Genomic DNA, 22104 nt, shown 5'->3' on the forward strand with positions numbered 1-22104 from the left:
TGCTTGCCTTCATCCAAGATGGCGGCGTAACGGAGGGGGTGGGGAGTGGAGTGTTTAACTTTTTTTCCTCGCTTTTAAAGATTTGAGTTATTCTCTCCAGCGGTTTTCAAAGACTCAACAGAAAAAAAAAAAAAAAAAAAAAAAAAAAAAAAAAAAAAAAAAAAAAAAACGCGAACGGCACACGCACCCACCCGCGCCGAGCTTCCCCCAGCCCCGGGAGGCGGCGAGGCACGCCTGCGCGGCGAAAGCGGCGGGAAACGCGGCGCTGAGGTAAGTAACGGCCGCCCCGCTTCTCCCCTTCTCCGAGGGGGCCGGGGAAGGTGGGCTGGTGGCTGTGGCGGTGGGGCGAGCGGGTTCTTCCCTCAGCGCCAGCCTCTCCAGCGGGACTGGGGTAGCTGAGGGGAAACAGCCGCCCGCCCCGGCTGCTTAGGCCTGCGACTACCTCCTCCCTGTGGCTTTCCATCCATCACGCGTGGCAAAGGTTGTGCCCCCGCGTGCCCTCCCCCCCCCCGGGTCTGTTAACCGAGCGGGGATCTTGGCGGGGTGGGCATACCCGCTGAGGGAGTGGGGCCGCCAGCAGCGAGCCGTGCTTCATGTCGGGAATGACTTATCTGTGAGGGAAGCCCTACACAGACATTGTCTATCCAGCGCTACCGGTGATTTTCAAGCACCTCCTGCCGGTGTGGAAAAGTTGTCTTTCTGCTGGAGTGCACGTGTGCGCGTGCTGGTCACTAGTAATGGGTCAGCCCTTTCGCAGACTGCTTTGCCAAAAACGCCGACTTTGCGTTAACAACCGTATTTCCCACTAATTCCCTTCCCAGAGATGAAGCTTGTTGTCCCTCTGGTCTAGTGTAGCTCTGTGGGCATGTGCTTTAAACTGGGTTGCTAAATTTGAATCTTTATCTCCCCATGCACTTAACTTCCCAAAAGAGGGAGTTGGGTTTTAAACTGGAATAGACTTAATGATTTAGCTTACAAACTGCAATGAAGAAAGGTCGGGAGCAGGGAACGGACAAGTGTGGAAGGTCCTGAAAGTGATACAGCTGTCAGTGTCCTGTATTATTAAGCTGTAACTAGAAAAAAGAAAAAGTGGTCGTTCTGACCAAGAAGATAGGTTACTGTTGCCTTTCTACATCAAATAATAACACTTCTTCCCAGAGGAAAGCCTGTGATGTTAACTTAAAATTGTACCTTCATCAGTGGGTTTGCTTTCCTCAAATTAGGGACAACGGGCAACAGATCTGTAGCTATGTTCAGAAGTGCTCTTTCTTATTATCTCTGAAGTAAATGAGTGCTTTTGTTGTTTGTTAGGTGACTGTGGAGAAAAAGCTATACTGATTATTCTCTGTAACCATAGTTGGAGGAGTATTTTTATGGGTGTGAACGTTTTCGTAAGTAACCCTTTTTGTTTCCCTCACTTAGGCCATTCATTCCTATTCTGGAAAAACTTCCTCAGTTGTATTAGTGCAGTTGTGGGAGCTGCAAAGTCAGATAGCTTGGGAAACTTAAGAGAAATCCTGCTTATTTTTTGTGTTTGTTGTTTGTTGCTGCTTTTTTTTTTTTTTTTTTTCCCCCAGTTTGTGTTCAGTTTTCCAGTGCGGCTCATCACGTGATACTTGAAGTAATTCTACCAGTCTTTGAACACAAACTGTTTTAGAGAGAAGGGAGGCACTTCCCAAGGGAGAAATATCAATTCTTTACGTATGAGAGTAGATCCAGATCCAGTAGATCCAACTCCATTTCTTTCTTCTAATCATAAGTTATTTGCACAGAAGTGCCACCGTTGAGAAAAACATGATTCTTTATTTGGCTAGATACTGTCTTTCTTTATTTCTTAGCAATCCTACAGCCTCTTTCCTTTTGTAGAACTGCACAGTAGCTGACAAACTCTCCCTTTCCTTGTTGTTCAGTTCATAGAGTGCATAAACATTTCTACAGATATTACTCCAGAACAATATAGGCTGTTAATTTAAAAATCATACTAGGTGTTACTGAAACACTGCACCAGTGTTATAGTAAATTAGCTCTAGGGCTTGTAATGTTGCAAATTTTAATAGCTCAATGATTCGAAACACTGATCTGGTATGAATTTATTCATTAAAGAATATTGAGGGGGGCAGCTTACTACAAGTGAACTTCATGCTGAATCAGGTATCATCTTGCTTCCTGCAGCTGACACAAAGCCAGAATAAACTTTCTTTTGTGCTCTGGCTAATGTAACAAATACACAGTCGTTGACCCAGCATTTATTCTGTTCTGATTAATACCCTTGGGTAAGTATATTAATAGTCATCAAACATAGCCTGAGAAATTACAAGCTTGGATACTATTACATTGCAATAAGAGGGTTGGTTTGGTTTTTTTCCTGTTTTATTCTAAATCACAGCTTCAACAGCTCTATTTAGAGGTAAACCCCAAGAGAGGGGAGAATAATTTTTCTGCAGTGCTTTTATGATGAAAAAATATGGTGAAGCAATTTACTTATGATATTAAAGCCTAACCTTTACATATCCCTTTGCTGTTTTTACTGTTTTTTTGTTACCTCCTGCAGCAGACTGGCACCTGTTGTAATGTGCTAACATTGCTCATTGATACTTTTTCAGCAAGGGGCAGATTCCATGAGGTAACTGATGCCATTCCAACACTGAAAATCTATTAAAAAATGTGATAGTCTTCTGAGAAGAGTGAATTGCTGTAAATCCTGGCATAGCAGCTTTGCAGAAGTGAGCTGCTTTCTGATTGTCAAATGACAAAACATGGGGAGCTTCTTAAGAATAAATTTATTGGAAAAATTGGTGGTAATAGTGAAGACATGCAAAAGTTACTGACTGAAAACCCAAGGAGAACTGAAAAATTGAAACATGTATACTTCATAAAAAGTACCTCTTTATGCTGTTACAAATTTCTGGCGAGCTGTAGGAACAGCTTTTTGACATCATGTAAGAAATGAGAGGTAACATAAAATTTGCTTATGTTTCACCTAAGTTTGTAAAACTTCCTCACATGTCCATAAAATGGAGCAGGACAGAACTTAAGTTATATAGTCCAATTTCTTGCTGCTGTATAGCCTGTCTAAAGCAGGTGGTTCTATTTTTTGGCAAAATTTGCATACTTTCGTGAGATTAACATGGTTGAAATTGTCTGGTTTGTCATTTTGTAACGCACATGACTGCTTTCTCCTATGCAGGCAGGAAAGTAGTTTTGGCAGGAATCTGAAGGTCAGAGGACGCTCAGAGGGTCATGTCCATTCTCGCTGCTGAATACTGGAAAATGAGAAAACAAGTGCAACTCCACCTAACCCAGTTCTGCTGGATAAGGAAAGCAGCTTTAGATTTGGTTCGATATTAAGTATAATGTAACGATTAGAAAAGAGAAGTGACCTATTCAAAGTATCTTAAATGGTACGATTTCCCCTGTGAGGAGCTTGCTTTATATCTAATCAGAGTGTAAAAAGTCAGTGGCAGAATTAACCAGTTGGTACTTTCATTATTTTCTTCTATTAATGTCTTAGGGACCATGGAGCAGTTTTAAAATCATTAACTATTTTGATCGATATGCGTTGTAAAGACTGAGTGAGACCATCTAACAACAGTATGGCAAATCTGACTGTAAGGCACCTGGTACTCCGTCAGAGGTGCCACTGCTACGTGACACAAAGTTCTAATCCAACCGAATTGTATTTTCCTGGTTCAGATATGCTTTTGACAGGTTAATTTTCTATCAGGTTACATGCCGTCAAGTTACAGAACAGTTATTTGCCCAAACCATTCAAAGTCAGTGTGAAAATATAAAGCCAGTAAAGAAGGAAGCAGTGTATCTGCCTACTCCTGATTAAACTTCTACAGCTGTCTGGTTTTGTCCTTCACAGAAGAGAAACAATATTTATAGAACCGAGTCCAAGGTCTCAGCCTCTTGCTATAAGATGCTTTTATCTAATCAGCTGCAGCCATTACAGCCCCATTTTTCCAAACTGTTCTGTGTGACAGATGCCCGCACCCACACATTGGTGTCACTGCAGTTCTGCATAAGTGCAGGATCTGTCCATATAAAACAACTCCTCCTACTATCTTTTTTTTTTTTTTCTGTGGTGCCTACAGCTTGGGTAGTATGTGAAGTGCTGTGTAAGAAGTGTGGGGAAAAGAGTAAAGCTAAGGTATTGTCAGGAACAAAATGCTCATGTTAGCTGGCAATGTGCATTGCCTGCATTCTTTGCAGTAGATGGAAGGGAACTTTGTAATGGTAAGCAGATAATTTTCCGTAGGAGAATAGGGCCTCAATTCTGCAAGTATTTAGTGTGGATTTAAATGCCACTGTTCACATGTTTACATTTTATCCAAGCGCATAAACTTTCCTAGGACTTTGCACTGCAGTTTCAATGCAGTTTTGAAAGCTATATTGTGAACGATATTTCTGGTATACTGGTTTTGCTTTTAAACTTCTTGAGTGTCTTAGAACACAACTATGTTTGAAACTCAGTGTAGAAAAATACTTTTAGATTTTACTCTGATTTTTAAAAGATTTATTTGAATCTGAAGATACTTGCAATACATCTTGTTTCTCTTCAGCTTTCTCAGTCTCAGGTCTCCCCATTTCAGAATGCATATACTGCTGCTGTCTGCTTTCTCCTATGTATACAAAAAAACCCCATGTTTTTATTCTCCAAAAAGGTACTTTGTCCCCATGATCCCTTTAAGTTGGGCATCCACTAAAAATTTACATGGTTTTAATACCTCACAACAATGTATTTGCTTCATTCTCTTCTGCATGGCCTATTTTTTTTTATTTCCCCCTCCCTCTTTTGGGGAGTGGTTTGTTGCAAATCAGATTTTTGTGTCTACTTTCATGACAGTTCTGATACTGTTGCTGTCAGAGCATCCTCTGCTGTAGCTTTTGCTACTTGAAACATCTTTATGTGTTTGCCCTGTTTCAGGTTTTGCAGACCCGCAGCAGTTCTTTTCAGGATCATTTCCTCTTTTCATTGCTTATTGGTTGTTTCTCATACTGTATTGTTTATCTATAGGAATTTTGGTGGCATAAAGGGTATGAAGATGCTGTATGACCATAGCAGTTCGTTCTTTGACAAAGGGCAAAATAGGTTGATGGTATAGTTTTATGACTCTGGAAATCACAAATTTCTTTTTCCACAGGAGGAAGATATGGTAACCTACAGACTGTTCCTAACAGAAGAAAGAAAACTCTTAACTACTCACAAATGATTCTTGTCAGAATGAAATTCCTGCAGTTACTGTCCAGGAAACCAAGGAAACTGGAATTGCTTTTTCAAATACCTTTTTGCCAAAAGCAATTCCCACGTATGTGTCTGGCTACCTCTGCGTGTCTTTATAGTAAAAAGAAAAAAGCCAACAGTTATGAACAAGTTGACCAAGAAAAATACAAGAACTTGGTCTACTCAGTTACATCTTACAAAACCAGCACTCAAACACCAGAGACAGTACCTGAAGAAGGCAATTTGTTAAATGGGCCATCGAGTAAATGCAGACCTCCAGTTAAAGCTGAAACAGAAACTCCCAAGAACTGGGTTCCTTTAATAAACCCCAACAAGAGAGTTCCCCCTCTCAACAGTGATTCAAACCTCCCTGTGAAAATTGCTTTACAAAAAACTAAAATGCCCAGTGTTACCCGTATTCTTCAGCAGACTGTTTCTCCACAGCAAGCCTTTTATCTAGAAAGATGGAAGCAGAAAATGATACTGGAACTTGGAGAAGATGGTTTTGCAGAGTATACTAAAAGTAAGTCTAATTAGAGTGTGATTGCAAAGCAGAAGCAATAGTCTGGGTAGCTGGTTGCAATGTGCTAGCATAGCTGCAGTTTCTGGTCCTACAAGTCCTTTAGAAATAAAGGATTTTATTCCTCCTTTATTTTTCTATTTGCTGGTATCTATTTACAAATAGATATTTTCCAGCTGATGTTATTGAGCCTGTTTGCAGATACAAAGCTACTTTGTAGTGAGATGGAAATAAGCGTTCTGAAATTCTGTCATCTTTGGTGTTTTTTAAAAATCTATGTGTCTTGCTGTTTGCGTTGCAGTTCTTCAGTAACTAGTTTATAGAAGAGGCATATTCGATGAAATTGCCATGCATTTAGAGGTTTTCTTTTCAAAAAACCTACGAAGGTGAGTTCCTTCAAGCTGTAGGACTGAAGAGGATCTGGAAGGACCTAGGGGATAGTAGGTGGCCTCTTGTAGCAAGACAAATAAATACCCAAGCACTCCTTACTTGAATTATTACGCTTTTTAGAACTGAATATGCTGTGTTTATGCTTTTGAATTACTAAGCACTTCAGTGAATAAGGTGGCATAACAAAGCTTACATAACTATTTAAAATTTATCTTTCTTGGAATCATTTCTGAGATAAGGCCTTACTAATAGAGCTATGCCCACCCATTTCAGGAGGAGATTAATTCCATTCAAATGAACCAATACAGCAGAAGAAGCAAAAGCAGCCTAGAATAATATTTGTAGTTCATAGAAATTCACAAATGCCTTTGAATAAACAAAAAATTAAAAACCCTATTTTGTTTCCGAGTAATTTGTGAGACCAAAAAAGTAAAGTATTGATATAAGAGATACTAATTTCACTGTAGACAATTTATTTTTCTGTCTCATTCCCTTTTCCTCCTCTCATTCTCAGGCTTTCAGTACAAAAACCAGGACTGGTTTAACAGCTATGTTTTGTAATATCTAGAACATAAGTCCATCAGGTATTGTGACTAGTGTCTAAAATGTGGGGGTTTTTCACATTTTTCATAGATCTTTTTCTCCAAGGAGAGCTTTTCCATGCAGCTTTGGAATCTATATTCCTGTCCGAAGAAACGGCAACTAAGGAGCAGAGAGAAGATACTGCTATTTCTGGCTACTTATCAAGTGTGCAACATGTCTTGAAAGATGTCAGCGAAGTGAAAGCTCTGGAAAGCGCAGTTCAGCATGAGACTCTTCAGTATCTGGGCCTGGTAGACTGCGTGGCTAAGTATCGGTGAGGTACTGGTTCTGTAAGCAAGCTGATAATGGCAGCGTTGTGTGGTGCTCTGTGGCACATGGGGGGCTGTGTCCCAGGCTGGAGCAGGTGTGTTGATGAGCTCTAGGGGGGAGGCTGGGCAGATCTCTGAGTGGTGAAACGGATGAACCTGGTGCCAGAAGTGCTGTTGTTTGCTGTGGAGAATTCCTTACTGGAGCATGAGGACCCTTACGGGGTATGAGCGAGGCAGGGTTATTGATCCTCTGGAGTTGCCAGGAACTGCAGCAGATATTAGTGAATCTTGATGTTTGAGATCTAAACTACTAGTGTGGAAGAGACTTGCTTAGACATAATAACGAGCAACATGACAAGAGGGTGAGACAGGCTAAAAATGGTACGACTTTCTTTGCTGTCTCATCCCTTATTTCTTACTAAACTTAATTTTAAAACATTGTCCTATCTTATTCTCTTATGCAGAGGCCAGTTGTGTGTGATTGACTGGAAAACTTCAGAGAAACCAAAGCCATCTCTGAAGAACACTTTTGACAACCCATTACAGATTGCAGCATATATTGGAGCCATAAATCATGATGCCAATTATGACTTCCAGGTCAGTAGGCCTGCTACCTGCCTAGACAAGCAGCAGCACCCACGTTATTTTCATGTCTCCCCACCTACTACCTTTAGCACCTGCTGTCCATCATGGAACTGGCAGTAGGATTTGTAACAAAGCAGCCCAGCCTTAGATCAGATTAAGCTGACATACTGTGAAATAACTCTGCTACTCTTGCTAATCCTACTTCCTTTGCCTGTCAGCTGTCTAGTTTCAGTGATTTTGAGGAAATGCTCAGTGGGACCAAGTGTTGCTCAGCATCTTGGGAGGTCAGATACACTCACAGTGACTTGGTATCTGGGCAATCCCCAGTGCTTTGTTCTGTGTGGTTTTTGCTTGTGTCAAGAGAAGGAAGGGGGAAGAGGAGTAGTAAAAGAGCCTGCAAACGGGGAAATAGGGTGGGAGGGCATTGCTTGCATCTTGTCTTTCTATATCCCACTACTAAATGAGGGATGAAGTGATTTACTTAGAGTGTTTGGAAGCTGTACAGTGTTTCCTCAGAGCAAAGCAGTGTGTTGTCAATCAGTTAATCAGAAGGCAGTGCAATAATATTTTTAAAGACTCCAAAGACAATTCTAGCCAGGCCTGCTTGGCCTGAATGATTGTTATGTCAATACAAAACATTGAAGGGAGGAAATACAGAGCAGAAGAGAGTCAGGTAATTCATAGGTTGTGCAAAGGACTTTTTAGAATACTACAGAGGTCAGTAAACACAAGCACTTATCAGACATGATCCTTACAGAGTGAAATATAGGCAGTAATTCTATAATTCTGCTATTGGCCTCTCGTGCTTTCTCCTTTGCTCCTGTGCTTTCTCTTCGCACTGGTGGCTGTTTGGAATTTGGATTAGATGTTTGTCAAATATGAAAGATGTCAGAACTTACCTAAGGAATCGTTTCCATTCAGACTGATGCTGGAGAATGGCATCAGTCTGGTTATATGACCCCAGGCAAAACCTCATCAGTCGCTGGGAATTCTATCAGCATCTGCAAGGTTTAATTAGACCCTATGACTCTGATACTTGGAGTTCGAACCCTCTGGTTTTCACTGAAGTCAGTCAGAGCTTTGGATTGTGACAGTCTTTGGAGCATCTGAATGTTAGTCTCCAAGTACTTTATGGTGAATTGTTGCTCTTTTTTGTTCCACATTTCTTCTTTAAAGTACTTTTACATTAAGATGACATTTTGCAGTGAGGTTTAGTTTTTAGATTTGCTGATTGAAGTTGCATATTAACATAGAATTTCTGACAGCCTTCTGTTTTTAACTGTAGGTTAGTTGCGGACTCATTGTGGTTGCCTACAAGAATGGCTACCCTGCGCATCCCCATTTCATGGATCCTGATCTGTGCTCGCAGTACTGGAATAAGTGGCTTTTGCGCCTGGAAGAGTACAAGGACAGGAACTGACCAAAACTAAGCTATGCATCAGAGGTTTTCAACCCTAATAAAAAAAGGCAGGGAAATTTGGAATGGGGAATGTATATTTGCTTACACTGTATGTGACTTAAGTGGACCAGGCAGCACAAAGTCAACTTAGTTAATCTCTGTTTCTCCCCACACAGTTTGTACAACCTGAGCTTGATAGAAAAGTTTCTATTACCAAATAAAACAGTTCAATCCAAATCATCCTTCTCTTGTTATTTTTTGGGGAAAAAAAAAAACAACTGTTGCAGAACTGAGGCTTTGAAAATGAAGTTGGTGCACTAAAGCAAAACAACATCTGCATTGTCTGAGCCGAGAGAAATGCAAATGATAAATTAATATAGCAGACTGGGTTTCAGTCCGCTTAGTTCTTGCTCATCAAAAAGGTATCTATTAGCAGGCTTGTTACTGGTTTTGGTTTTTGTTACAGCAACAACTGGAAAAACTGCACTAACAGTTATAACTAAAGTTGTCATAAACACTTACTTAAAATACTAAGGCGAAGTGATCACTTAACAGAAGTGGCTTAGCAAAAGGAGCAGAACTGTACCCGATACAAATTTCTAGCAAGTCTTCTGAAAGGTAGGAAGTCTGACTTTTTCTGGTGGCTCCTCCCGCAGGTTTCTTAACAGGCCATGTGGCCCACGTGGAAGAACTGCGTGTGTGAACAGGCTCTGTACCTCCGGTTGTGAGACTGCAGGCCAAGTCTGCGGCTGCCCTGAGCTCTCCTGACTTCACTGCGGGTCTGAGCCGACAAGGAGCCCCCCGTGTGGAACGATCTCCAGTATCGAGTTCGAGTGTTTGCCCACGCGAGTAAGTTTCTTTGCAGAAGCACGTGACTTTGGAGCTGGGCCTTCTGAGGAATGAAGAGCTGCTGGTTAGTTTTTGGGGGGTTGTTTTCTTGGAGGGCTGGTTTGGTTTGGTTTGATTTGTTTTTTAAATAGGTTTGTGAATATAAATTCTAAACCAGAAGTTACTTTTGAAGCTTGTTTCGTAAAATCAAGTCTGTAAGACACAGAGTAAGCCTTGATGTCAGGCAGTATTTTTTCCTCATTCTCTTTGTTTTCTCTGAATTGTATGTATGATTTTTCATAATACCGCTGCAGATTACAGATTAAAATACAACCAACCCCTGAGCTTCAAGACAGAACCATACCTTAAAAAAAGCAATGGACAGACGTGCTGCTGAAGAAATTTAAAACTCTGTAGTGCTTAATCTTCTGCTCCTCCAGAGCACTAAACCGTGGAAACCTGTGCAACAAAACTTAGTTATAGTGGTACTTGCTTATTCAAACCTGGTCTGGTGATGTTATGATTACTCCATGCTTAATTAGATTTCTATCTAAAAAGGCAAGCCATGGAGACTGAGAAGCTGGGTTCAGAAATGACTAACCATGACGATGCTCAGAAGTTCTACCTGTTTTACAGGTATCTTCCCACATCACAGAATTTTGAAAGTGGGTGGTTCAACATCACCGAACACCGTCAATTTTCTGTGAGAGGTAGCTTGGTGGATACAAAGAAGGTGGGCAAAAGCAAGAGGTAAAATGCCCGGGGCAGAAGCAGGAGGTGATAAAACGTGCTGATTTCCCTGTGTTGCTTGGGATTGGATAAATCCAGAGAGTGTGGAACAGTTGGGCAATGTTTGGGAGGGGTTGCCACCTTCATCAGCGCATCAGACACCCGTTAGATGTCTTGGAACCAGGTAAGATCGCAGCCTGGTCCTGTGTCCTGGTAAATAAGGCTGAGGCCAGAGCCTGGGCAGTGTGGGCACCTGCTGGCTTCACCTGCGTTCATTTGCTTCACAAAGCCCTTCTGTCTGAGGAAGGCTGCCAGCTTCACCTGCCATGCCCATTTGTAAACCCGAGTCTGTGCCGTCAGAGAGCCGGGGGAAGGCAGGCAGCCTGCAGAGGTGGTAGCGGTGGAAGTTACTTGTGTCTCGCGCTTCTGAAGGTCTGGCTGCCTCGGGCATCCCCCTGTGAGCTCTGGAACATCCCTGGAGAGGCAGGAGCTAGCACCAGCTTTGTCCTGTGACACAACTGGCCAGGCCGTCACCAGTGTCGTGCAAACTTCCACCTGCTTTGGGACCAATTTAAGCTAACTTGCCAGACTGTTAAATTGATGTGCCCAGGGCGTCTGCTACAGGCAGTGTCTGTCCTCTGTGGGAAGACCAGCCAGACAGTCAGGGTGGTTCCACCAGCTACAACATCCAACTTTGCTCTCCACCCAGAGTGGTTTTTCTTCTGCGTAGTTCCCTGCTGCATTTCTCTGTTGCTGTGAACGCTTGCTTTGGCTGAAAGCACACAGGTGGACCCCCTCAGTGGGGCTGTAGTTCTTCCAGCAGGGACATGGTTTGGCATTGGTGGTGGAGAGAGAAAAAAAGCAACATGTACTATGGGAAGAAGGCGGGGAAAACACCCACGGGTGCACATGCATCCATGCACCAAGCGTGTCTCCAGCGAGATGGGTCTCTGCCACGCCACTGCTGCCACAGGGCGAGGGATGCGGTTGCAGTGGAGGGAAGCACACAAATTCGCTGTGGTTAGGTGAACGCTGGTCACTTTGCTCAGCTGGAGTACTGACAGGCCCCCCGAGGAGCTGGACTCCACGGCTGAGTTTGGTGAGCGGGTCCCAGGGGCGTGTGGCCAGCACAATCGGCTGAACCGCCTGTTAGTGCTTTTCTTAGCCAGGCAATGTTGTCAGTGCATTCGCAAGCACACAAGCTTGGCTCAGAGTGAGCAACCTTCCATTTATGTGTTCAGTTATAACGGTGTGATCTCAGAAGAACTGGGGATCAGTGCATAAGCTTTAGCTCTTTTTGCACAGTAAGTGCCTTCTAATTTACCGCAGATGCTTTTTTTCCATGGACTTCCCATTTATTAAAGTATTCTGTCAACTTTCCCATCACATAGAACGACAAGTTTGTTCTTTACACAGTAGCATCACTTTATTATTCTCATTTTCAAGGTCCCAAGCTCTGACAGTTGTGCTCGAATAAAGTATTCATATCATTATAAATGCTTTAAAACCCCTAGAAGCTTTTCCCCACAAAAACCCAAGCAGATGCCTGTATAAAACTGAGGCAAATTGAGAAGATTTTAGTTTTTGCAGAGACACTCAGAATCTATCATTTTAGTAGTAATGATTGTGAAGGTCCTGGCTATGACTGTATTTTAGGTGTTACTTTTCAGCTGTTGTTTCAACATGTATAGAATACAGCATATCCTCCCCAAATGTACAGCTTTATATTGAGCACGAAATGAATTTTTGGCATTTACGATTTAATTTCACAGGTTTAAATTGATGTAAAACCTGTTTAGCAGCTGTGTCCACTAAGTCAAGAGACAGATGAATAGCAAGTGCTTGGACCTGAGTACCTCGTGGTTGCTGAGGAAATTACCACCCCACTCTGTCACCCCTACTACAGCCACCCAGGCGTGCAGCAGCCTCTGAAGAGTTTTATTGTCAAGCTGTCCCAGCAACGTGAGTTACACGGGCATCCCTCTCCCCTTTTCTTTTAATCCCTGAATTCACACTCAGTAGTCCCTATAGGCTACCCTCTCGGTGGTTCTGGCTCAAAAGGAGCTGGAGCAGGGCTACAGGGGAAGGCCAAAAGCACCGAGCAGTACCACCAGTCCCTCATCATCATCAACACCCCCTTCCCTTGTAGCATCAGTTGCGCTAGGAGCCAGATTCGTGCCTGTAGTTTTGCACCGATCGCAGGAGGCAAAACCAGGCTGAGTCTCCCTTTTCACTGCATTGCACTGCTCTGTTGTATTAGTGATCAGGCACTTGATCATTAAAAAGAGAAAAATCCTCAAACACACGCACACACACCATAAAATACACACAAAACTGCATTTCAGCATGACAGAAAATACATATCTTCAAGTCATTAAAGTGTTCTCTTTGGGTTTCTGGGTTGATAGTGATGTAGGTTAAAAGGATGCGGTAATAATCCTCAAAGTGAGTGTGACAAGTCCTGGAACATTAGAGTTAAGGTTACAGTTAAATCTAGACATGATAAAAGTAAGTTCACAGCTTAAAGTACCTAAAACACGACCGTAAATCTGCCCTGAAATAATGTCATTCGCTGGTAGAGAAAGTTTGGGAGGAAAAAGTTCTGCATCCTTTAAAAAAAAAATTTCAGCTCACCTTGGATCATGCTTCCATAAATTGTTAGTGTATGGCACTGGGGACAGAGTTAAGATTATTTGCACGTTTTAACTTATTTACCGATACAACATACTCCTGTTCTTAAGACCATTTTAATTCATTTTGCATGGAACAATATACCAGTAGCTGCTCTTACACAGCACTTTTCACCCAAACCCCTCAAAAGTAATTTGTATGGGAGGTAATCGTTATAATCTTTACAAAATACACTGGGGAAAGGTGAATTTATTTGTCAATGGCCACTCAGACGTGTGGTAGAGCTGAAACAGAAGACAGGGTGTCTGAATGTCAGTTCAGTAAATACTCCATCCAAGAGGTGATAGCCTCTTCCAAGCTTTCCAATTTTTTGGCCGGATGAAAAACCCTGACGTTTGCATCGTAAATGGGAATATTTCTTTCAAGTTGAGGTTCTACCAACATCAAGAGAGTCCCATTAACAAAAGCGTCCCTTTCATTTCAGGGATTTCTTTCAAAATTGTTTTTTAAAAAAATAACATATATATAGTCCTACATGTAAACTTCATTCCTTTAGACGACTGTAATCCACCGTGTTACTCATCTTTGTCATCATCTTTGGAGTTCCTCTGCAGGACAGGGCTCAGTTTGTTTTGCAAAACCGCTGCAAGTTTTTTGGAGGTTTTTTTCAGGAAAGCACTTCCGGGGTGAATGTTACTGACGTGCAGGTACAGGTCCTCCTGCGTGGGGCCTGTGTAGCCGCAGTCTTCACACACGTAAAGTTTATCTCGCCTCTGTTTGTAGGCATATTGCTGCTGCACGCCGTGAATCTTCTTAAGGTGGGACTCCAGGGAGCAGCGCTGGGTGAAGGCTTTGTTGCAAACCTCACATTTGTAAGGACGAATTCCTGCAACGTTAAAAGATGGCGATTACTGTTCTGATTTACGTTTCCTACAGCCGACTAAGGACCCAGCTAAGAGCAAGGCTCTGGCACATCAGCCATGGAGCAGATACCCAGCAGTGGGGAGCTACTAGCCCGAGGAACCATCTGTCTAAATACAACACCTTACTTTCAGGCTAAAATTTTCAGGAATAGGTTCATATATTTAGGCATAGAAAACCTAGAAGCTTTTTGAGAAGACGTAGGCAGACGCCGAGGCTAACGGGTGCCCATCGGTGCTTTGCTCCTAAAGAAGAAGCCATTACTGACTCTTGCAAAATTTCCTCCTTTAGAGACCCAATTCTTTGAAGCCCTGTGATTAGGTGAAACTACTGGTTTCAGCCAACCTTTCATTTTCGCTTTTATAGTGAATGAAATCTTGTATCTCTATAAGGTGTTAGTTTTTCTCTTTTAGTGAACAAAGCTTAATGAGGTTCCAGTGAATGGCAGCCCAACGTGAGCATACAGTGATCACAGTGCTTCAAAGGAATGAGATAATTTTCGTCGAATATAGATTTGATGACTGAGATTATAAACTCAAGTTCTAGAAGAGAAGTGCCTTAAAATGACAGAAATATGTATGTGTGTCTCCAGATGAGGGAGGAGGGGCTGGCTTGTGATTTGAATGCCCAAGCAGTTTCACTCAGCACAGACAATAAGCATTACAAAAATACTGAGCAGTGAAAAGTATCCATTTTACCACCGATCAACACCGATTTAACAGTAGCCTCCCAGTCCTTGAATGACACGTAGCTGAGGGTTTAGGGACACTTGAAAAAACCTAAACCAGTTGTGATTTTACTTACTAGACTAGCTCAGTAAGTTTTCAGTCAAAGACCAGCCTTAAAATTGATGCAAGTAGTTACCTAAACCCCTCTCTCTTCGCAATGAAAGGCGAGATGCAGATGATCAGACCTCTAGTGAGCCAGACAAAAAAGGGCAAAGCACACACGTCCATGCAGACAGTTTGTAATTTTATAATCACATTGTGCTGAGTTCACCACCCAATCACTGATCTTTCTACCAGAAATCCAGACTAATAAGAAGTTGCAATAGGCAGTATCTTGACTGCATTTTTGCAGTCCCTGTAAAGGAGGTTATCCCCGTGCACCGGCTTAAACTCTCAAGGCTAAAGTTTCCTAACGCCCGCTGCCGTGCCACTGCTTCAGTTAGTTACATTAAACTGCAGTTGTAGAGAAACTCCAAATCTTCACTAGAATTCATACACAAAAATGGATCTTTTACAAACAGTATTTTGGGTACAGCTTCATGCTCACCTGAAGGCAATTTAAACCTTCACCATCCCGGGTTCCTGCTGCCAGCAGTGCTCCCCGGGCATGAATACAAGCACAAGAGGGGTAGTGCCAAGATGGCACTGGGGGCACCTCTTCATTACCTAGAAATCCTTTTAAAATTTTATTTTACTGTGTATATTAATTATTTTTTAACACTTAAGTCTGCTTATACCACGAAGCTAGACTGGGATGTTTGGCTTTCGCTCTCTCTGGCACTACCCTACTGTTGCACGGCCTGGTTACAAACACTGCTTACAAACAGTTTCCACTGGAACACTGACATTCAGTAAAGCACACGTAGATGAGCACCTGTAGCTACAAAATAAAGATCACGCTACTGCTTCCAGCACATTTGCCTTCTTTTTAACATTCAGATACAGTCCAGCTTTCCTGAACAGTGATCAACTTTGGCATAAAAAAAGACCACCGCTTTGAGAGATGCTGTATTTCAGCATGGAAAAGATACACACCAACGCATTATCGGTACCGCTGCTGCCATCAGCCTTCATCCCCCCATGACCCAAGGCACCGGGCAAATACCAATACCTGTGAGCGTTCATCCTGGATTTACACTGGAAAGGAGATATAATGATGCCAGGTTTCTTCTGGTAAATCTGGGGACAATCTAACCATAAGATTCACATTTCCAGGACACTGGGTTTTTTCACTCCCATCCTTCTTCCCTCCCAGAGTTTCAAAATACTGGTTCTACTCCTGCACAGTGAGTTCAACCCTACCTGCCACAGCATATATATACTTCTGGCTTCTGAACAGAGACAATCTTGGATTCAGTTTCTGAATCTCAAAGGATGAGGGGACAGGTTGAAAAATCACTTCTTTCAGAACCACCGACCCCACATTTCAGCCATACCCTGGCGGCGGCTCTCTGCTCGCAGCCAGCAGCTTTCCTCTGCGCAGGAAAGCTTTGCAAACAAACCAAAACAGCCCCAAACATTGGCTCCAGCCAGCGCTTTCCCATTGAAACACACGGCATTGTTTTCATGAGCTCTGCTTTTAAGAAACAACTGCCTACCCACACACTTGCGTCACCCCTAGCACTTCACCCGGTTAATGGCGCTGGAGCCAAAAAAAGGGGCATTGCGGAGCAAGCCCAAATAATCAGCAGGTCCCGTAGGTAACCACAAATCTGGAAAGCTGGAATGTGCCCAGGAGGTGCAGAGTCAGAGGCTCCTGAGGAAAGTCAGCCCGGCCTGTCAGAAAGCATCTTGCTTGGTGAGGACGGGGCTGGTATGGATTTAAGCCATCGCTTCCAACAAGAAAAAGAAAGAGAAACAAAAAGGCAGCCTTCTCCCTGCTGCAGGTTAGGATAAGGAGAAAGCAGTTCTGTGACCGGTGAGCTGGGTGTGAAGCAGCCGATCCGGTTCAAAGGAACACAGCCACCGCTGTTTGCCACTGCAGAGCGACCACAGAAAGCGCATCCCTCCAGCCAGGAGGGGTGACCTGGGAGCAAGGATGAGCAGAGCAGGGAAAGGGATGCTTTTCCTTTCTTCCACTGTCACCACAGGCTTGAATCACAGCATCCGCAGTTGTGCTTGTACACCTGGTGTAGGTGCAAGCAGGGAGGAGGGAACTAGCCCAAGATTAAAAGCAACTTTTTAACCTCCCCTCAATCCACAGCGGGAACCACTGTCAGATTTTCAGCCCGCTGCTCCCCATTTTCAACGCAGCATGCTGTGACCTGCACGACAAGTGAGCAGAGATGGTTCAGGCCAGAGGCCAAACTGATCTGGATGGCTGGGCAGGCAGAGGTTTCCCTGAAAGGGAAATTGGAGGAGGCTCTGGAAGGGGATTGGAGGAGTAGGTAGCCCTGAGCAGGCAGGGATGCAGCACGCAGGGTTAGCAGAGGTCTGGTGTGTTGCCTAGTTTCCCTAAAGAAGCTGGAAGCACAGCACGAACCACGCTCTGGTTTCTCCAGCCAGTGCCAAAATCAAGCCAAAATCCCATCCTGCAGGATGGCCAAGGGGGAAAGTTTGCAACAGCAAAATAAACCCCAGGAAACTGCTGCTCGTTGCCTCTAGAGGGCAAAGTATTCTCACCCACTGCCGGCATCCGCGCGCCGTACGCGCTGGACTAGCAATGATGTGTGGTGAGTTGGTTATCCCGGGTGGGTTGTCCCGGGTGGGTTGTCCCGGGTGGGTTGTCCCAGTCTCGCTGACCCAGGAACAGCCGCCCATGGCTGCGTGCACCCCAGATCTGGATGGCACCTCACGCACCCACGCTGCTTCACACAGATTTCACTAGTTCTCCTTGGATTTCATTCATCCCAAGACTTCATCTGTTCACACTCACATCTTTTCCTTTCCTTCACTGCATGCCCGCTATTTTTTGCAAATGTTGTTTACCTGTGTTTTGTATTATTCTCTTGACAGGTTACCCTCACCCTCTCCTCATCCTTGTCCCATTCACCCCTTCTGCCACCTCCCACCACCCAGAGCCACCCGCAAGCCCCTGGGGAACGTGTTCTCACCAGTATGGGTCCGGACATGCCTTTTCAGATCAAAGGTGTCATTGAAGCCTTTTCCACAGAAAGTGCACAAGTGTCTCTTCACCTGGCTGTGACACTTGATGTGACGGTTGAGCATCCGCTGCAAGCGAAAGCCTTTGCCACACAGCTCGCAGCTATGCACCGTAGCATCGGTACAGGTGCCAGTGGTAAACTAAGGAATGGAAGAGGACTGGCGTGAGGAATGATAGACATTGAGATGACAAAGACCACCAGAAAACAGACAAAATGAGGAGCTTGCTGTGGCATCAAGACATTCTTGGGGTATATTCAAAACAAAAAGTGAAAGCGCTGGGGAGACTCTTGCTAGGTGAAAGCTTCACGCTGCCCTTGCAGCCAAGTGGGTGACTTAATGCGCACGGTTTGTGACCGCTGCAACACTGGCCAGCTTGGCTTCGGGGGTTAAAGTAAAGCCTGTGTAGTGGCTAGATTGCAGGGGCAGGGACCCTCAGCCAGCTACATCCAGCTACACGGGCACGGGCTGCCAGCTCCTCTCTGCGGGGCCACACGCGCGTCCCCTCCGGCACCCAGCTAATGCCCCGGATGGGGACAGGACGCCCTCCCCGGCCTGAGGAAGCCGTGTCCATGCAGTGCCTTCCCCAATCACGCTGCTACGGGTCCCTCAAAAACCAGCCAGCAGCGAAAAAACCAGTAAGTTTGGCAAGATAAACCAGAAGCATGTTTTGATGACTCAGTAGAGTCTGAAACAATGGCACTAAACTCCTCTCATTGGTCTCTCCATCTCGTTTATTAACAGCAGAGTGTCATTAGGGGTTAATCTCCTCATTCCCGCTTCCACCACCAAAAATATTGTGCCAGCACCATGACCTAACTTGACTAAGGGAGACACTGATGATTCAGCTCTTGGGAAGAGCATTCCTCAGAGGGAAAGGCTTAAATGTCTGGAAGATGCAAATACTTCGCAATTAGTTTAATTATTCACGGGGGAGCGGACATGCTCGCAGCTAGACGCTCGGGACTGGGGAAAGCCAGCGGAGCGGGTGGCACGGTGTGCGCCTCTCCATCGGCTCTCGTGGCACTTTTGGGGAGTTTCTGTGGCATGCTGAGAAAACCCAACTCTGCTGAAACGAGGTTTCGCTGTGACAGTTGCTAATAGCCCAGGTTAAATTATACGAAGTAGGTTAAAGTCAGACAGCAGTGGGGCGAGCTCTTTGTAAAGAGAGGAATACGTTTGGGGTTTCTTTTTCCTGAAGAGCCAGTTATTTTTCCCCAATGCTCCTCCTTAACTTACTACTGAAGCAACGCTAGCTGAAATTGCAAAGAAAGATTTAAAAAAAAAGGCAGCTGTGAAACCACAAAGTGTGGAACTAGAGGGAGAGCCATCTGGGAAGTATCTGCTGGGCAACAGGTAGGATTCTACCTCATCTGGCCGCAAATAACCAGGATGAAAACCCGAGTGTTAATCACGAGATTAATAACACAGCGGTGAAAGGCTGCCACCCGGGCAGAGACAGTGGGGATTTTTACAGCTCCATACCCAGCAAAGCAGCTGCCAGGGTTTAACGAGGTGTTAACTAGTCACCGGTAAACACATCTCCTTCCTAGCAGTGGGGTGCCCGGGCTCCACCTTGGCGGAGGTGAACCCTGGGCTAGTCAGAGATGGACCTGGTCCTCCCGCCCCATCTGCATCACCACCACACAGCATCTGCATCAGTCCTGGGTTCTCGGGCACCACGAGGAGCCCACGAGTGGTTTGCCTTTCTCAGCCTCGGGAGGGAGATCACCACTCCGTTCCACTGGGGACACCCAGGCAGCGAGAGCTCCCACACACAAAACAGAGAGGCTTTACAGCAAAGTTAATGGACAGGTAATTGCTTCAATTCACCCAAACCCGTGGGTCCACCTCAAGGTGGCAATGGCCTTTCACAGCTTCAGAGGAAGACCTTTTCCTAGCCGTTATCTTGATCAGTTAAGAGGGTAGGGGGGGCAGGGGGAAGATTCACAGCAGCCCCCCTTGGCAAAGGCTTGGCTATAACCTAGAAGGCAGCCTTTTAAGGAGGCTCCACGCTAAGGAACAAGATCCACCCACGCACTGTGGGGCATGACTCCTAACTGCCAGGGCTGGTCCTTCCTGGCTGGGTTCAGAGCTCCTGCGGGACCCGAGCCAAGCAGGTCAGGGGCAGCATGTCCCAGGCAGGGATAAGGGAAGGCAAAGGGCACTGGAAGATGATGGTACATCGCTTGCGAGGCTTGCCCTGCCGCCGCCATTCTACAGCCACGCCGCTCTCATGGGCCCTCCATCTCGGTGGGTGGGATGGGTGCTGTCACCCCTGGCAGAGAGAGCCCAAGGGACGGCTGTCACCCGGCGTCCTGGGCCTTGCCCTTTGAAGCAGGGTGACCCCGGAACCGGGGGGGGGGAGCGGAGGGCGGGGAAAGATGGGTGGGCGTGCGGGCGGTTACCTTGATTTTCGACCTGACCACGGGGCGCTTGACAGCCAGGTCCAGCAGCATCCCCCCAGCAGCGCCCAAGGCACCGGGGCCAGGTTGGGGTGTCGGGGGGTCGCTGGGCTCCGCGTCCCGGGTCCCGCTGCTCCCACTGCTCTCCAGACTGCCGCTGTCCTCGTAGCTGAGCAGCACGGAGCCGAGCCCGCCTGCAGCTGGGGGCAGATGGGGGGGATGCGATAAAGAGTGGGGGGACCAGGGAGCCGCGGCCAGGGGAGGGGAGGGGAGGGGAGGCGGGGGGGGGGGGTGTGTGTGCCGCCGAGCCCCGGTGTTTAACCTGCGGGCGGGAGGCGGGGGAGGATCCCCGGCTCCCGCTGCAATCGGAAACTCAAACACGAACGGTCCCAAAGTTCAAACAAGCCAGCTCCGCCGCCTTCCCGTTATACCCCGGGCAAGGGCAAGAGGAGGAGGAGGGGATGGGGAGGCCAGGAGTACATCAACCCCCCCCCCCCCCCGCCCCAGATCCTTTCTTCTCCTCCTCCACCCCACCCCCGGCACCTTTCTCATGCAAACGAGGTTTCCCACCTTCCCGGACACACGCACACACCGCCCCCTAAAACGCCCGGGGGCTCCCCGCGATGGGTGCCAGCTTTAGGGGCGGCATCGCCCAGCGGGGCCGGCACCCCGCACCCCCACCGCTGGCCAAGAGGGGAGCCCCCCCCCCCCCCCCCCCCCCGTGTTTAACACTGCCCTCCCCTCCCCAGCCGGCCGCCCGCCCCTTCGGGGCTCCTCCGGCCCCGGCGAAGCCCCGCTCCCCAACCGGCCCCGAGCGCAGCCCCCGGGGACAGACTTGGCGGCTGTCGGGGACCCCCCCGCCCCAGCACCCCGCAGTGCCGGGGGAGGGAGCCCCACCGGCACCCTACCTGGGATGTAGGTGTCGGCTCTCTCCTCGTCGGGCAGCCCATCCCAGCTGCGCACCGCCGGCTGCGGGCTCCGGCGCTTCACCAGGAAGGCTCTGGGCATGGCGAGGGCAGAGCGGGGGGAGCGCGGAGAGGCGCGGAGGGGAGCAGCTCACCCCGCCGCCCGCCCCGCAGCCCGGCGGGGAGCGGGACCGCAAGCACCGGGCAGAGCCGCCGAGGAGCGGGGAGGGGAAGGGGAGGGGAAGGGGTGGGGGGGGTGAGGGGGGGGGGAAAGTTTCATAAGGTGGAATAGAAAAATGCACCAGGAAACTTGGGAAGGAGCATGCGTGCTGCAAACATAACGGTGTCAACAAGTCTGCTTACCTGTCCGACCGGTTGGAGCAGCTGAGCTTTGTTCCAGCCCTTCCTAAGGCATGAATGTTTGCAAAAGAATTTAACGTCTGAAAATTAAAAAAAAAAAAAAAAAAAAAGGAGAAAATAAAAAAAAAAAAGGAGAAAAAAAAAGAGAAAAAAAAATACGGAGAAAAGAAAAAGCAAGGAGAAAAAGAAGAGGCAAAAAAAAAAAAAAAGAGGAAAAAAAAACAAGGAGAAAAATAAAGCAATGAGAAAAAAAAAAGAGGAAAAAAAACGGGGGGGGAGGGGGGGGAAGAAAGAAAAAACGAGGGGAAAAAAAAAAAAGCAAGGAGGAAAAGAAAAATCAAGGAGGGGAAAAAAAACAAGGAGGAAAAAGAAAAAAAAAAAAAAACGGAGGAAAAAAAAAAAAAAGGAGAAAAAAAAAAAAGGGAGAAAAAAAAAAACCTAGGAGGGGAGCCCTGCCGTTGCTGCCTGCCCGCCACCTGGGCTGCCGGGGTGCTCCCCACCGGCGGGCGCGGGTCCCGCCGCC

General features: G+C 46.2%; 2 protein-coding genes across 6 annotated transcripts; one reads left to right on the forward strand and one right to left on the reverse strand.

Moving 5' to 3' along the window:
* Positions 1-31: 31 nt before the first annotated feature.
* MGME1 (mitochondrial genome maintenance exonuclease 1) lies at positions 32-12410 on the forward strand. 5 transcript variants are annotated; one of them, XR_006165015.1, is made up of 8 exons: positions 32-270; positions 1312-1391; positions 5148-5750; positions 6771-6993; positions 7453-7585; positions 8859-9040; positions 9629-9821; positions 12302-12410. XR_006165015.1 is itself a non-coding variant. In XM_042789472.1 (7 exons), exons 4-7 carry the CDS (start codon positions 5213-5215, stop codon positions 8991-8993), a joined length of 1029 nt encoding a protein of 342 aa, XP_042645406.1. In that variant the 5' UTR covers positions 32-270; positions 1312-1391; positions 3188-3317; positions 5148-5212; the 3' UTR covers positions 8994-9209. The 5 variants fall into 5 exon arrangements, 4 of the variants coding, with proteins under 4 accessions (XP_042645406.1, XP_042645404.1, XP_042645405.1 ...); XM_042789472.1 differs by lacking the exons at positions 9629-9821; positions 12302-12410 and adding an exon at positions 3188-3317 and having other exon boundaries at positions 8859-9209; XM_042789470.1 differs by lacking the exons at positions 9629-9821; positions 12302-12410 and having other exon boundaries at positions 8859-9209.
* Positions 11934-21450, reverse strand: OVOL2 (ovo like zinc finger 2). Its single transcript, XM_032994037.2, has 4 exons — positions 21225-21450; positions 20320-20516; positions 17863-18052; positions 11934-14046 (listed from the first exon to the last, which is right to left on the reverse strand). Exons 1-4 carry the CDS (start codon positions 21322-21324, stop codon positions 13736-13738), a joined length of 798 nt encoding a protein of 265 aa, XP_032849928.2. The 5' UTR covers positions 21325-21450; the 3' UTR covers positions 11934-13735.
* Between the last annotated feature and the right edge of the window lie 654 nt (positions 21451-22104).

This window comes from Tyto alba, unplaced genomic scaffold (genome assembly GCF_018691265.1).
Source record: "Tyto alba isolate M040663 unplaced genomic scaffold, T.alba_DEE_v4.0 Super-Scaffold_16, whole genome shotgun sequence".
Classification (NCBI taxonomy): Eukaryota; Metazoa; Chordata; class Aves; order Strigiformes; family Tytonidae; genus Tyto; species Tyto alba.